The sequence below is a fragment of the Azolla caroliniana genome, unplaced genomic scaffold, assembly GCF_043228905.1.
Source record: "Azolla caroliniana isolate FFs.n. ecotype wild unplaced genomic scaffold, voAzoCaro1.0.p SCAF_7, whole genome shotgun sequence".
NCBI classification, from domain to species: Eukaryota; Viridiplantae; Streptophyta; class Polypodiopsida; order Salviniales; family Salviniaceae; genus Azolla; species Azolla caroliniana.
Window position 1 is genome coordinate 13441493 of NW_028230442.1, and position 13457 is coordinate 13454949.

General features: G+C 38.7%; 1 protein-coding gene across 1 annotated transcript; it reads left to right on the top strand.

Annotated features, from left to right (window-relative positions):
• Nucleotides 1–384: 384 nt before the first annotated feature.
• On the top strand, nt 385–13169 carry LOC147862001 (uncharacterized). Its single transcript, XM_087323049.1, has 4 exons — nt 385–393; nt 1174–1374; nt 7799–8046; nt 12782–13169. Exons 1-4 carry the CDS (start codon nt 385–387, stop codon nt 13101–13103), a joined length of 780 nt encoding a protein of 259 aa, XP_087179175.1. The 3' UTR covers nt 13104–13169.
• Nucleotides 13170–13457: the final 288 nt, after the last annotated feature.

Sequence of the window (13457 nt, forward strand, 5' to 3'; positions counted from 1 at the left end):
TACTACTTCAACCATCAAGGGCATTATGTAGCACCACAACTACGTCGTTGCAACTGAGGAATGTTTTTTACAAGATTAATGGATATGACAACCCATGGGTATGTTCCCAACACAACCACATGTTGCGTTAGAAAGAAGAGCATCATACCCCACCAACAGAGACCACAACACAATATGTACACTAACCACTACACAGCTAGAAGTGGTTCTCTTAGAAGAAAACGACACGAGCCTGAGACAAGAAACACCTAATCAGTTACTACAACTTGAAGGTTCACTACCATCCCCAACTCATAGACAGAAGACACACCAATTGTTAGAGGATGAAACAATCCAGAGACCCATAAAGATACAACATTGTCGGAGCCCAACATCGGCATAATAATGACCAAGGTACTCCCTCAAATAACAACCACTAGAACCACAACATCCCAAAACAAGGCTACAAACACAATAATGACCAAGGAGATTAGTGTCCTACACACAACCAAAAAAATACTAGAACACCTAAAAGAGCCATGTACCTCCCAATCTCCAACAAATAGCTCAACTCCACTTGAGCATGCAGGGAGGCCATTGACAAACCCCACGAAGAACTAGTGAAATGTCATACCACCAAATGTGGCTCAAGCATTACGAGTGTACACAAGCATGGCTTCATACCTAATGGATTTATTTCTAACCCCTTGTACATCTCAAGTAATCAGGAACAAATGAAAGAGGCTCTTCGTTCTTTGTCGGCCACAAAGAAGGTGTTCTATTGCGATCGAGTGGTTTTTGTCCATAGTGTTTTTGACATCCAATCAGGACAAGAAGTTGGGAGTCCCACGTTTCTTGCGACATTATTGTGCCGGATTTAAATGCATGCAACATCAATATCGCTGAATCGGACTGGACAAGAAGGTGTACGGTATGCTTCCTGGCTTCGTTGCAACCAGATGGTTAGGGTGCACGACATTTTTTGTGTGAAGGAAATCATGAAGCCCAACGTTATACAAGTTACTAGTGAGGCGAGAATTTTGTCGTCAATATTATTGGTTTTGGGTGTTTCAGTGTGTGAACAGAGAAAAGAAAGAGCAGCCCATCCATCCTTTCCCATTGTTAGTCACGACTCACAACACATAACGAATTCCGTACATATTTGTCTTGTTACTGTTTGTTGTCGGTTAAAAGGAGTTAACTGTTTTAACTCCTGCCTTCCATCATCATCATCATCATCATCATCATCATCATCATCATCATCAGATCAGATCAGAGAAGAAGCAGAGATTTTCATGGAACATGAAGGTACGAACATTTTCTCTGCTCTCCATGGCTCTTCTCGGCTTCCTTTCAGGCATACTCGGCCTCATCGCAGAAAGGAAAAAGATAGAGGTACATGTTTTCTCTTTTAAATAGATATCAACGAGAAAACTATTCTTCAATTGATTCTTGGGAGAGAAGGAAAAAAACACATGAGTAGCTATGGGATAACAAATTTAGGGTTTTCTGTTTTGCTGAACAATCAGTGTATGCCACCTGTAAATATAAATAGCTATGGACAAGAAAAGGATTATTTTCATGGGTATTTCCCACCGGGTTGAAGGCACGGTTCAATTCCAGGCATTCGGTTGGGGTTGGCGCATGGGTGAGTGTGAGGCTCAGGGTTAGACATGGTGGAGCGTATATCTCCTTTTCATGGGTGACTTTTTTCCCGTACAATTGTTTGGGACACATCAGGGAATGTGAGCAAGCTTTCCCACCAAGGAAAAACATCTAAAACTTCTCCATTCTTCTAGATCCTGCCCTATAGAACTTGTCATGTCAAACACTATAGGGAAACATGAGGGTAATGTAATTTATTTAAGAAATAATAATAAGTTTAGTATTTGATAAATAATAAGCTTGAAAAGAAAAACAGAAGCTCTTGTTTTTGACAAAATGGGCACAGTGGATGACTATAAATAGTCATTACAAAGATTCTAGTGCTACAATATTAAAATGAATTACGGTTCATGTCAATATCTACAGGAATTCATGTGATTCCTGTGAATTCTCTGAATACCTATGAATTAGCATTCATAATTCTCCCCATCTATTGAGAGAATTCTAAGCTATGACAATTCCTATTTGAGGTTACATTATTGAGTTCAATAGCTTTGTGATGAAATTCAAATTTGGATTGCGGTACTGATTTTGTAAGAAAATCAGCAACCTGTTGCTTTGTAGGAGTATAATTCAAGATGATGATTGCCTTATCTCCTTTGGTTCCTTCTATCAATTATTTTACATAAAAATACTTGTAGTCAATATGTTTAGTATTTTTGGGAACTTTCAATATGATGATACAAGATCAGTTGTCCATTCCTAAGGTGAAGTTTGAAAATGTTGGTGTATTAAGTCTTGTGATGTAATCAGGTAATAACTCAAACAGTAGTATTTGAAGCCATATGCCTTCTTTGGTGGCATAGGCAGTGGCTATAAATTCTGCTTCAGTTGATAATAAGGCAACTGTTTTTTACTTCTTGCCTTTCTAAGATATAGCTCCACGAGCTATGCTAAAACCATAACCGGTTATTGAATGTCTTGTATCTTTAGCACCATTGTAATCAGCATAACACCATCCTATAATTGTAATCATAGGATAACCTAAGGTAGCGAACTTGAGGTACTGGAAAACTTAATCAGTGCATCGAAGTGTGGTTTACCAGGGTTCTGCATAAATCTTGATAAATGGCCAGTGATGTAGCATAAATCTGCTCTGGTGCATGATACAAGATACCTTAGACTTCCAAGCTCTCAATATAGTTGAGTTCCCATCTCTTTTATTTCTTCAGGGTCTTTGGGAGCCATGTCAGACCTGAGTTTGAGTCGTGAGACAGCAGGTAAAGGTGATGGGTTGAATCAATCATTTTGTACTTGTTGAGGATGTCTTCTGTGAATTTTCTTCGACATAGTTGGATGCTATTATTTGGACTCTATGCCTAGCATGTAGTGAAGGATCAAAGTGCTCAACTTGATTGTTAATCATCAAAGTGTCATCCACATAAACAACTCAAATGAGCGTGCGATTACCATTATGCCGCGTGTAGAGGTTTTGATTTGATCCGAGTCTTTTATATCCTTTGTTGATAAGAAACTGATGTAGCGTATATTGCCAGATTCCAGGGCATTATTTTAATCCATATATAAGGTTTTCTTCAATATACATACAAATTCAGCATTATTGTTATCTTTAAAATACATAGGTTGCACCATGTAGATGGGTTGATCTAAGTCACTATTGAGAAAGGCCGTTTTTATATCAATTTGGTGGATGTAGAGGTTAAGGTGGTAGAGAAGGTTTTATGAAAGTCAATACCTACTACTTGATTGACACAACTACACTAATTGTTGTTCTAAGGCTTGTGATAATGAGCATGGCAGAGACGGTTTTATGAAACTCAATACTTGCTACTTGATCGAAGCCAGTAGCAACTAACCTTGCTCTATGACAATGTAAAGATTGATGCGGATTTAGTTGAATGTAAGGAGCAATTTTCTTGTGATGACTTGACAATCTCTTGGGCAAGGTACTCAAGTTTTTTCATTTATTGATTCGATTTCTGATGTCATAACCACCCACCAATTATCTGCTTCCAGACCTTCTAGTGCAGTGGCTACATTTTGGATTTTGTGACTAGCATCATCATCGAGGAGAGACATGCTTGGCTTCAATTGTGGGGTTAAGAAAACATTAAAGTTGTGGGCAGTGGGTTTGGTGCGATTTTTCTTGCATGAGTTTAAAAGAGTGTTGAATGTGGTTGAAGATATGTGTATGCTTTGGTCTTTAACCTTTCTGACATGCATTATTGAATAGATTTGGATTTGGGTGGGTAACTTTGATGACTTAGTAGTGATGTGCATGGTGGTGTACAAGTTCAAATGGGTTTGGAGGAAAGTTGTGGAGTGGTGGGTATTTCGGAGTGAGCATTGGAATATCATAAGGAAAGGATAGATGAATGGGAGTAGGTTCTTGATGAGGTTGTAGAAGAGGTACAGATGGTATGGGTTTTGGAGGATGCTACCGGCATTAACTATGTGACTTATTACGTTTAGAATGAATAATCTAAAGAGTCATCTTCATCAATTGTTTGGTCTTCTAAGTGATGATTAGGTCATTCATGGGAAGCGAGAAGTTTTTTGTTGAGAATCAAGCTCAACTTGTGTGAACATGTGCTTATGAAGAAAAGGATGATGTGTGAAAAAGTGTGAGCACACTTTATTGTAATCCGTGTAGTTGTCGAGTGTTAATGTGGTCAAAGAATATTAGATATTCTTATGACAAAATCGCACTCAATTGGATATCTTGGTTAGATTCCACCAACACATCTAATATGGCAGTCCCTTGAGGACTTGTATATAAAACCCCCTTTGCCCATTCTATTTCGTTGATGATCTTTAGTTAATTAATATAGCTCTCTTCAGTGCATAAGCTGTCATCCCCCTACTGTGTATTTTCTTATTCTTTTTTGGTTATTGTCTCTGATTTCATGTCTTGCTTATACACCCACTCACACACACACACACTACGCTTCTAAACACTCAACTCTACTAGAGTTAGATTCTTTACATGGTATCAGAGCGTGAGGGTTAGAGATCCTTCATTGAGCTCTACCATTGAAACTGTGAGCAGCTAGAGACGCTGTTTCAAACCAGCTATCGTCGCTGTAGTGTTGCACGGCAAGAGGATCACGTTAACAGAAGCATATGAATCAAGCTAAATCAGAAAGATGAATGCACAAATGGGTAGCGCACTTCCAACAGAGAAGTTGGACAGGCACAACTACGCATCTTGGGAATATAAGATGCAGCCGTACTTAGTTGGGCAAGGGTATTGGAGTTATATCGAGGGAGCTCAAGAAACAGCCCCCGATATTATAAATCCCAACTACCCCACATGGCAACAAGGCGCCAATAGGGTAATGTATTGTTTGGCATCACTTATGATATTTTTGGTTCAATTGGTTTTGTACAAGGTTTTTGTAGGCTAAGAAATGGGATAGGGCTTCAGATTTTTTGGGAGGAAGTTGATGATGTTGAAATGTGAAGAAAAGAGTTCCTGTTAGGGAGTGCACATTGGTCCACATAGATTGGTGTGGATAAGTGGAGGGGATTTGTTGTGTATTGGTTTGAATGAGGATATGGATTTGAGGCATTGGATATTTTGATGGGTGAGATGAAAATAGGGTATAAGTCTTATGTTTTAAAACAAGAAATTGTATATGATGTGCCATTTGAGCATTGAATTGGATGAGACAAGAATTTACTTTGAAGGTAAGTGTAGCTGTATTCTGTTTCTTGGTTTACTGATGAGAGGTTCTTTGTGAGTCCTGGTACAAATTAGACTAGTTGAATCTGAAGGTACTTGTTGTTAGGTAGACTAACAGTGAGGATACCATATCCTTCAGCTTGTTTGGTGCTGTCATCCCCAAGGTGTGTACATCTAGAGGTGTGGTAAGCTCATTGTAGTGTGTACATTTTTGTTGTATTTCATATATAGGTGGCACCAGTATCTAGGTACTAGAAAAGATGTAAACCTGTTGTGTTGGTTAGATTGGTATTAAATAAATACCTTTCTTCACCTGATAATGGTGGTCTTTGTTGAAATTGGGACGTTCTAGCTTGAGGTCGTCTGCCTACTTCATGTTGTCTTGTTCAGCATTCTCTTTCTAAGAGAACTTGTCTCTTGCAATAATTGTATATTATTGGTTTGGTGCTTTGGTGATTGTATGTGTCTCTTTGCATATTTCTACAATCTTTCTCACAGTGACCTGGTCTTTTGCAGTAATTGCAAAGAGATTCTCTTTGATTCTGGTTGTTGTGATTGTTTTGATGATTGCGCCTAATATTTACTAAATCAATTGGAATATTGTTGTGAATATTGGTTTGACTTGGGAATGGTGATTGCCATTACGATAGGAATTGTTGATTGGTCGGGATTGTTGTTGCTGAGCTTGGAGAAAGTATATTCTTGGTGAATTTTGCTGTTGAGTACAGCCAATGGTGGAGTTTAATAAGATTGGGCTATGAGGAAAAGGCACCAAGTAGGCTGTAGGGATTTTAAAAGCATGACTACATGTTTATTTGTGAATCCAAGGCTTGCAATGGTGCCTTGTTCTCAGAGTGAGCACCATACATGATTGTAGAAAGGTTTCAAAATTGTCATATTACATGTGGAAGTTTGTGAGTTGATTAAAACAAAGTGATAGCATGAATGTCTTCAGTCTTTTCATACTGTTTGCTAAGGCATTCTCACATAAGTCCGTTTGCTACATGGAACTGAATTTCAGATTGTGCTTCAAAATATTTAGCTTGCCATACTTGAAATTATGTATCTTTATTGCCGGGTTGGATTTGTTTTCATCTATGTATGCATATAGATGTAACCTGCACAGATACATCTTCATCCATATTTTCCATGGTTGATAATTGGAAGCTCTAGTTTATCTATCAATTGCATGGTATCAGAGCCTTAAGTTTCCACCATCCCCCTTGTGCATTTAAAGCAATAAAACAAAAACTGGAAGATTCGATGTAGAAGACAAACCAAGAAATGGCTGTAGAATCACGAATCACAAATCAACAGCAGTAACAAGAACTAGCAAGGAAACAGAAGTCGATGACATCACAGAATTCTGACAGCAAGAAACCCTAAATTTGCCACCAACCCTTCTTTGTGAATCAAGAATCATGTCCACAGAAAACCTAGATATTATCGCTGCTACAATACCCTTCTCAACATCAGTATCCAAATGTATCCGGATTGATGAGACTAACTGGAGCTGCTAATTATCGTCCATGAAAAATATGGATAAAGATATGTTTGGGCAGCTACCATCTAATATGGGCATATATAGATGAAATCAAACCTAAACCGGGCAATTAAGATCCATAATTTCAAGTATGGCAAGATAAAGATTTTGAAGCACAATCTGAAACTCTATTCCATGTAGCAGACAAACTTATCTACCACATTTCAAAAAAAGAAACCACCAAAAAAATGTGGAAGTGCCTAAGCGAACAATATGAAGAGACCGACACAAATTCATGTCATTGCGTTGTTTCGTCAACCCACAACCTTCCACATGCAAGAAGGTGACAATTTTGACACCTTTCTACAATCATGGAATTCACTCCTAGAACAATGCATCATTGTGGGCCTTGGAATCACAAATATACATGTAGACATTCTTTTAGCACACCTACCACCTAGCCGACACCTTTCTTCACAAACCAATCCAATCAATCGTAACAAAATGAACTAAGAATATACTTTCTCCAAGCTTAGCAACAACAATCCCAATCAATCAACAATTCCCGTCACGATGGCAATCACCATTCCCAAGTGTAACCAATATTCACAACAATATTCCAATAGATTTAACAAATTGTATCAGCACAATCATCAAAACAGTTACGACAACCAGAATCAAAGAACATCTCTCAAAAGACCAGTTCACTGCGAGAAAGATTGTAAAAATAAGCAAAGAGACAGATCCAATCAACAAAGCACCAAACCGATAACATACAATTATTGCAAGAGACTAGATCACTTGGAAAGAGAATGCCTTCAACAAAATCCACCATCATTGGGTGAAGAAAGGTACTTATTTAATATTAACGGCTAAAGACCAAAGCATACGCATCCCTTCCACCACATCCAACACTCTGGATGGGAAAATATCCAGGACTTCTTATGTTTGACCCTTTAAGATGAGTGTTAGTTCACATGTTTACTAGTCAGTGTTTCACGTTCACTTTGTTGTTTTTTTTATAGGAAAGCAGCATCACAAGATTGTCAGAGACTGACTGTGTGCATCCTCGGAGTCCGGCTTTGGTTCTTGGATTATTAGCTGCGATTACACTACTTATTTCTCAAGTAATCTCAGTCTGTCTTGGAGGCTGCATTTGTTGCAAATCGGGGTCGAAAAATCTCTGGGTGGCATCCAAATACACACAGACACGAACAGAGATACAGATGCCAATGCCTATGATTCTCGCTGTTAGCTTCTTAGTTCTCTCTTGGTAAAGAAAAATCTAATGAAATAACCTTACGTGCTTTGAATCACAAATTTTAGATGTCTTGTGACTAATATATGCATAATGTGATTATCTCTTATTGATGTGATTGCATTGATGTATAATTACACTTTGCCTCTATAGCGTCATGAATGGATTTAATGGGCTGCTTACTGACCTAGTTGAAGTTTGACTTTAGTGTATGTTTATGTATAGGTCTAGATTCAAATCATAGCTATTGATACTTTAGTCAATTGGATGGTGTTTCACAAACTAAGTGTACCTATCTTTTGCCTAAATGGTTCCCACTAGACTATGAGTAACCTAGGTCTATGTAATTGACTCTGTTAATGTATGATTTGGTCATGCTTGTAAACCATTTTCCTATGCACAAATTGTTGGAGGGTGCCAGCTCTAGACCTGCACTCTCTTTCATCATTATTATCTCTCTTTTACATTTACTCTTCCTAGATTCTTCTCTCTCTAGAATTTGCAACTCTTTAAATGCCTTCTCTCCCTAGAATCTACAACGCTTTAAATGCCTTCTTTCTCCTCCACTTTTTCCAAGATATTCCCTTTTATTCCTTGTTTATTGTAGCTGTTTGGTAGTACAAGAGTCTCTTAATTACCAAACAACTAGTCCCAATTTTGTATAAATAGGCTATACCAGCCTCTTTTGTAAGAAGTTTATTTTCTGCTGCTACTTAAAAACAAGCTCTATTCTTTGGCTGTGTCTCTACTCTTTGCAACCATTTTTTCTACTGTTGTCTAACAGCCTTCTCACAACTTGGCTGTATCTAATTTGTTCTAACAATTGCTCCGTTGCTGCTATTAACAACATTTCTCGCATGGTATCAGAGCAGTGAGGTCTCCATATCCTCAGCCTGATTTTTTTTTGCCAAAGAGCACACAGACCCGTTTATGGAATGTAGTCAATGGTAATGACAAGAAACTGCTAGTAACTTCATTCTCTTCAACCAAATCAGTTGCTAGCTCATCTAACGCTGAGATTGAAGCTTCGCTAGATAAGGATTCTCGTGCTCATGCTTTTCCTCATGTTTAATATTAAACCGAGCATCGCTTGTCAATTTCAAAATAAAGATGAAGAGACAGCCAATGAACTATGGACAGCCATCAAAAAGAGGTATCATCGAGCTAATCATGCTCAAATAATAGCTATTGAGAGCCAACTAGCAAATCTCAAGATTCATGACACTCCCAACATCATGGATCAAATAACACAATTTTTTACTCTCCAAAAGGAACTAGTTTCTTTGGGAAGCAAGTCAACTGAAGTTGAGTTTGTGCATCGTCTAATGATAAAGTTGCCTGAGTCATTCTCAGCCTATTGTGACACAATTTCTCTTCTTCCCAACACACCTGATATGAATACATTTCTTGGCATGCTACAAGACAGGGCAACAAGGAAGAAAAGTGCTCAAACTTCCAATGAGACGCTTCTACATGCGACAAGTAAAGGCAAGTGGAAGCAAAATGGTAACTCTTACAACAAACCCAATCCAAGACCACCAAACAACCCAGCCTACAAGGAGCTCACTTGTCATTATTGTGGCTACAAAGGTGACATTCAGCCCGATTGTCGGAAAAAGAAAAGGGACAATGCTAAGAACTCTTCTTCTACCGAAAATCAACCTACACCAAAATCCAACTCGGCCCACTCAGCCCAGTCAGCCAAAGAAACAGTTTTCCTTGGCATTGAGGAACATACTTCACATTTGGCTGGAAAAACTACCTCAACCATTGATGAGTGGTTGGTAGATAGTGGTGCCACTTCACACATGACCTATGAAAAATCCATTTTGCATGATGTGAAGCCTAGCACCTCCCAAATCTCCATAGGAGATGCCTCAAGCATTGAGGCTTCATGTGTGGGTAATGTGTTTCTTAACAGTTCTTCAAATGAAGAACCTGTCATTCTTCAAGATGTGCTACAGGTGCCTCGCATCTCTGCCAACCTACTTCCAGTCTAGCAAATCACTAAGGAAGGTTATGGAGTCTACTTTGATAGCTCAGTTTTGGAAGTCATTGACACCAACAGCCTACAAATTGTAGCTAGTGGCACACAAGAAGGGGGTTTATACGGCCTGAAAAGTTCCCACGGCCCCTTGGAAAAATCCAAATCTCATCTTCTTCAAGGCTCTCATGCCTTGGTGGCACAAGAAGATCCCATGTTGTGGCATGCTAGGTTCGGTCACCTCAACTACGATTCTTTACAAAAGCTCTCCTCTTCACAATTAGTGAAGGGTCTGCCTATTTTCAAAACTCCCAATACCCCATGTGTTGCTTGTCTTCATGGAAAGCAACATCGAGAGCCTTTCCCTCATGAAGCCACTCACCGTGCAACATCTATCTTGGAGTTAGTGCACATTAATCTTTGTGGTCCCATGAAAGTGACTACTCTTGGTGGTGCACGCTACTTCATGCTCATCATTGATCATTTCTCCCGCAAGGTTTGGGTTTATTTTCTCGTGGAAAAATCTCAAGCATTAACAAAATTTCAAGAATGGGTAGCTCTTGTGGAGAACGAGACATCAAAGAAAGTTAGAAAGATCAGGTCCGACAATGGTGGAGAGTTTATCTCCTAAGCTTTCCACCATTTCTGCTCTCAACGAGGCATTGCTCGCCAATTTTCTACACCCAATGCTCCTCAACAAAATGGAGTTGTAGAAAGGAAGAACCGGACAGTCCAAGAGATGGCTCGTACGATGCTATCTCAATCTGATCTTCCTCTCTCGTTTTGGGGTGAACCTGTCAACATAGCAGTCCACATCATCAACTGCTACCCAACAAAAGCAGTTGCTGCAATGACCCCTGCAGAAGCATTTACGGGTGTAAAGCCCTCAGTATCTCATTTTAAAATCTTTGGTTGTGATACTTATGTTCACTTTTCAGATCATAAAAGGACTAAATTTGAGTCCAAAACCAAGAAATGCAAATTTCTTGGTTACAACACACAATCTAAAGCATACAGGTTATGGGATTTAGAATCAAAGTCCCTAGTCATCTCTAGGGATGTTCATTTTGTGGAGTCTAAGCCGGATGACTCTAGGATTTCATTTAAGTTCACGGTCGAAATCCCAGCTGCTCCAGAATCTCCAATTTTAGATGAAGATGTCTCACCTTCAAGCCCCCATCTCCTCCTATTCAACCTCTAACTTTGTCAACAATTCAAACCTCTCCCTCACCTCCACTCGTTTCCCCTACCTCTATACACCAACTTCCACCGCTTCCCAAGTGGCTTCAAGCCACCATTCGTGATTCTCATCTCTCCGATGCTAAACTTCATGAGTATACATCTAGTTCTCTAACCAACATGAAAAGAACACGTAGGTCACAACAGCCTCTTCACTCATGCAACTTTGCCTTACTATGCATTGATGTGCAATCACAAGAACCCACAACAACAAAAGAGGCCCTTGTTCTTCCAAACTGCAAACCGGCAATGGAAGTTGAACTTGATTACATTGAGCAGAATCATACATGGGAGCTGGTCTAATGGCCTACTCACAAGTCGTCAACTTGCCATATTGTCCTACTCAAGAAAATGTGGCTGATTTATTTACTAAGCCATTCATCAACTCCTTGGTCAACTCAATGTTCGACCGCCATTCTGGAGCTGAGAGGAGGTGTTGGAGGGTGCCAGCTCTAGACATGCACTCTCTTTCATCATTATTATCTCTCTTTTACACTTACTCTTCCTAGATTCTTCTCTCTCTAGAATCTGCAACTCTTTAAATGCCTTCTCTCCCTAGAATCTACAACGCTTTAAATGCCTTCTTTCTCCTCCACTTTTTCCAAGATATTCCCTTTTATTCCTAGTTTATTGTAGCTGTTTGGTAGTACAAGAGTCTCTTAACTACCAAACAACCATTCCCAATTTTGTATAAATAGGCTATACCAGCCTCTTTTGTAAGAAGTTTATTTTCTGCTGCTACTTAAAAACAAGCTGTATTCTTTTGTTGTGTCTCTACTCTTTGCAACCATTTTTTCTACTGCTGTCTAACAGCCTTCTCACAGCTTGGCTGTGTCTAATTTATTCTAACAATTGCTCCGCTACTGCTATTAACAACATTTCTCACAGAAATGAGGCCCCCACTTCTCCTCATATTTCATATCGTGAGAGCCTTCACGCATTCGTGCAACACACGAAGGGAGCCCACAAAGGCAATGTGCGGCATGAGCCTGCAAAAAGGAAATTAATAACATTACTGCATGATCATGCTTATGCTTGTAACACATTTTCCTACATAAAAAATAGACACAGACTTTGTTGATGATCCACATACCTACCTAGAAGGGTGCTTATAGTTTCATGCCCAATTTCTGTTGTGGCAATCATTGTAATAAGGTGCCTTTATAGACTTTTTGTGACTCGTTGTAGAGTCAAAATCCTTGGCAATTGAAAAGAAACAAATTTAAAACTCTTGAATGTTAATCTCGAGCAATTATATGTGTTATTTGATTTACATGGTAATTTTATCCCCTTACTCAAATTATATTTTATATTGGAGTGATTATATGGTGAGGCATCCATTTTTTCTCTCTTTCAGTGATTGACCTGGGGCATTTAGGGAAATGAAGAAAAAACTGGGTGGTATTTTGGTGTTTTTCCCTTCAAATTTTGTAGTACAAAAATATAATGATATAGAGTAAATGCATTGCAATACACAAAATTTTTACTACATTTGTCTTCAGGCATGTGAACATGATCTAATTGCAGGATGCTGTTTTCGATTGCTTTTCTTCTCCTTGTTTCTAGTGCGATCATTAATGAAAAGCGCCATGATCTGGATAATCTCTCAAGTGAGTGCATTGTTTTAAGATCTGGAGTATTTACAGGGGGGGCGTTAGCTTCCTTTACTACTACTGCCCTTGGGATTGCATATAACTTGCTAGTGATCTCTATAAAAAAAGTAACTTCTTCAAGTAGATATGGTACTGACGAAAATCAAGGTCCTTCCTTTTCTGGTAAGAGGTGCTCTGCCATCGGTCAACTTTTCTTTTCAAATGAGCAACATATATGTACGGGTACACCTGCTTAATTTTTCTCCAGTAGAATATTGTTATTATCATTATTATTATATGATTATTTGTCAAGCGTTTATTGATTGACACAGTCAAGACGGCTCAAAGTTGATCTATTTGAAGAGATCAAAGAGTTCTCTATCTCCTTTGTTAAATTTCTTAGGATGTTTTTTGTTATACCTATTGTCGAAGATACTTGTCATATATAAAATGGTTTACATACATATTGCAAGTATGAGATGTCCAAGGACATGAAACATTTAGTTTATTCAAATGGTGTTTGTTTTCTGTTCATGACTTAAAATAAATGTAAATCAGCCACGTCACTTGTGATGCTATTTTTCTATGCTTAATATATGCAATTTTTTGTA

Bases quoted from the DNA above. Each gene is read 5' to 3' on its own strand.
- LOC147862001 (XM_087323049.1), top strand. The intron at 1,375-7,798 runs GTACATGTTTTC...TTTTTTTTATAG, and splicing joins CAGAAAGGAAAAAGATAGAG to GAAAGCAGCATCACAAGATT. The intron at 8,047-12,781 runs GTAAAGAAAAAT...ATCTAATTGCAG, and splicing joins AGCTTCTTAGTTCTCTCTTG to GATGCTGTTTTCGATTGCTT.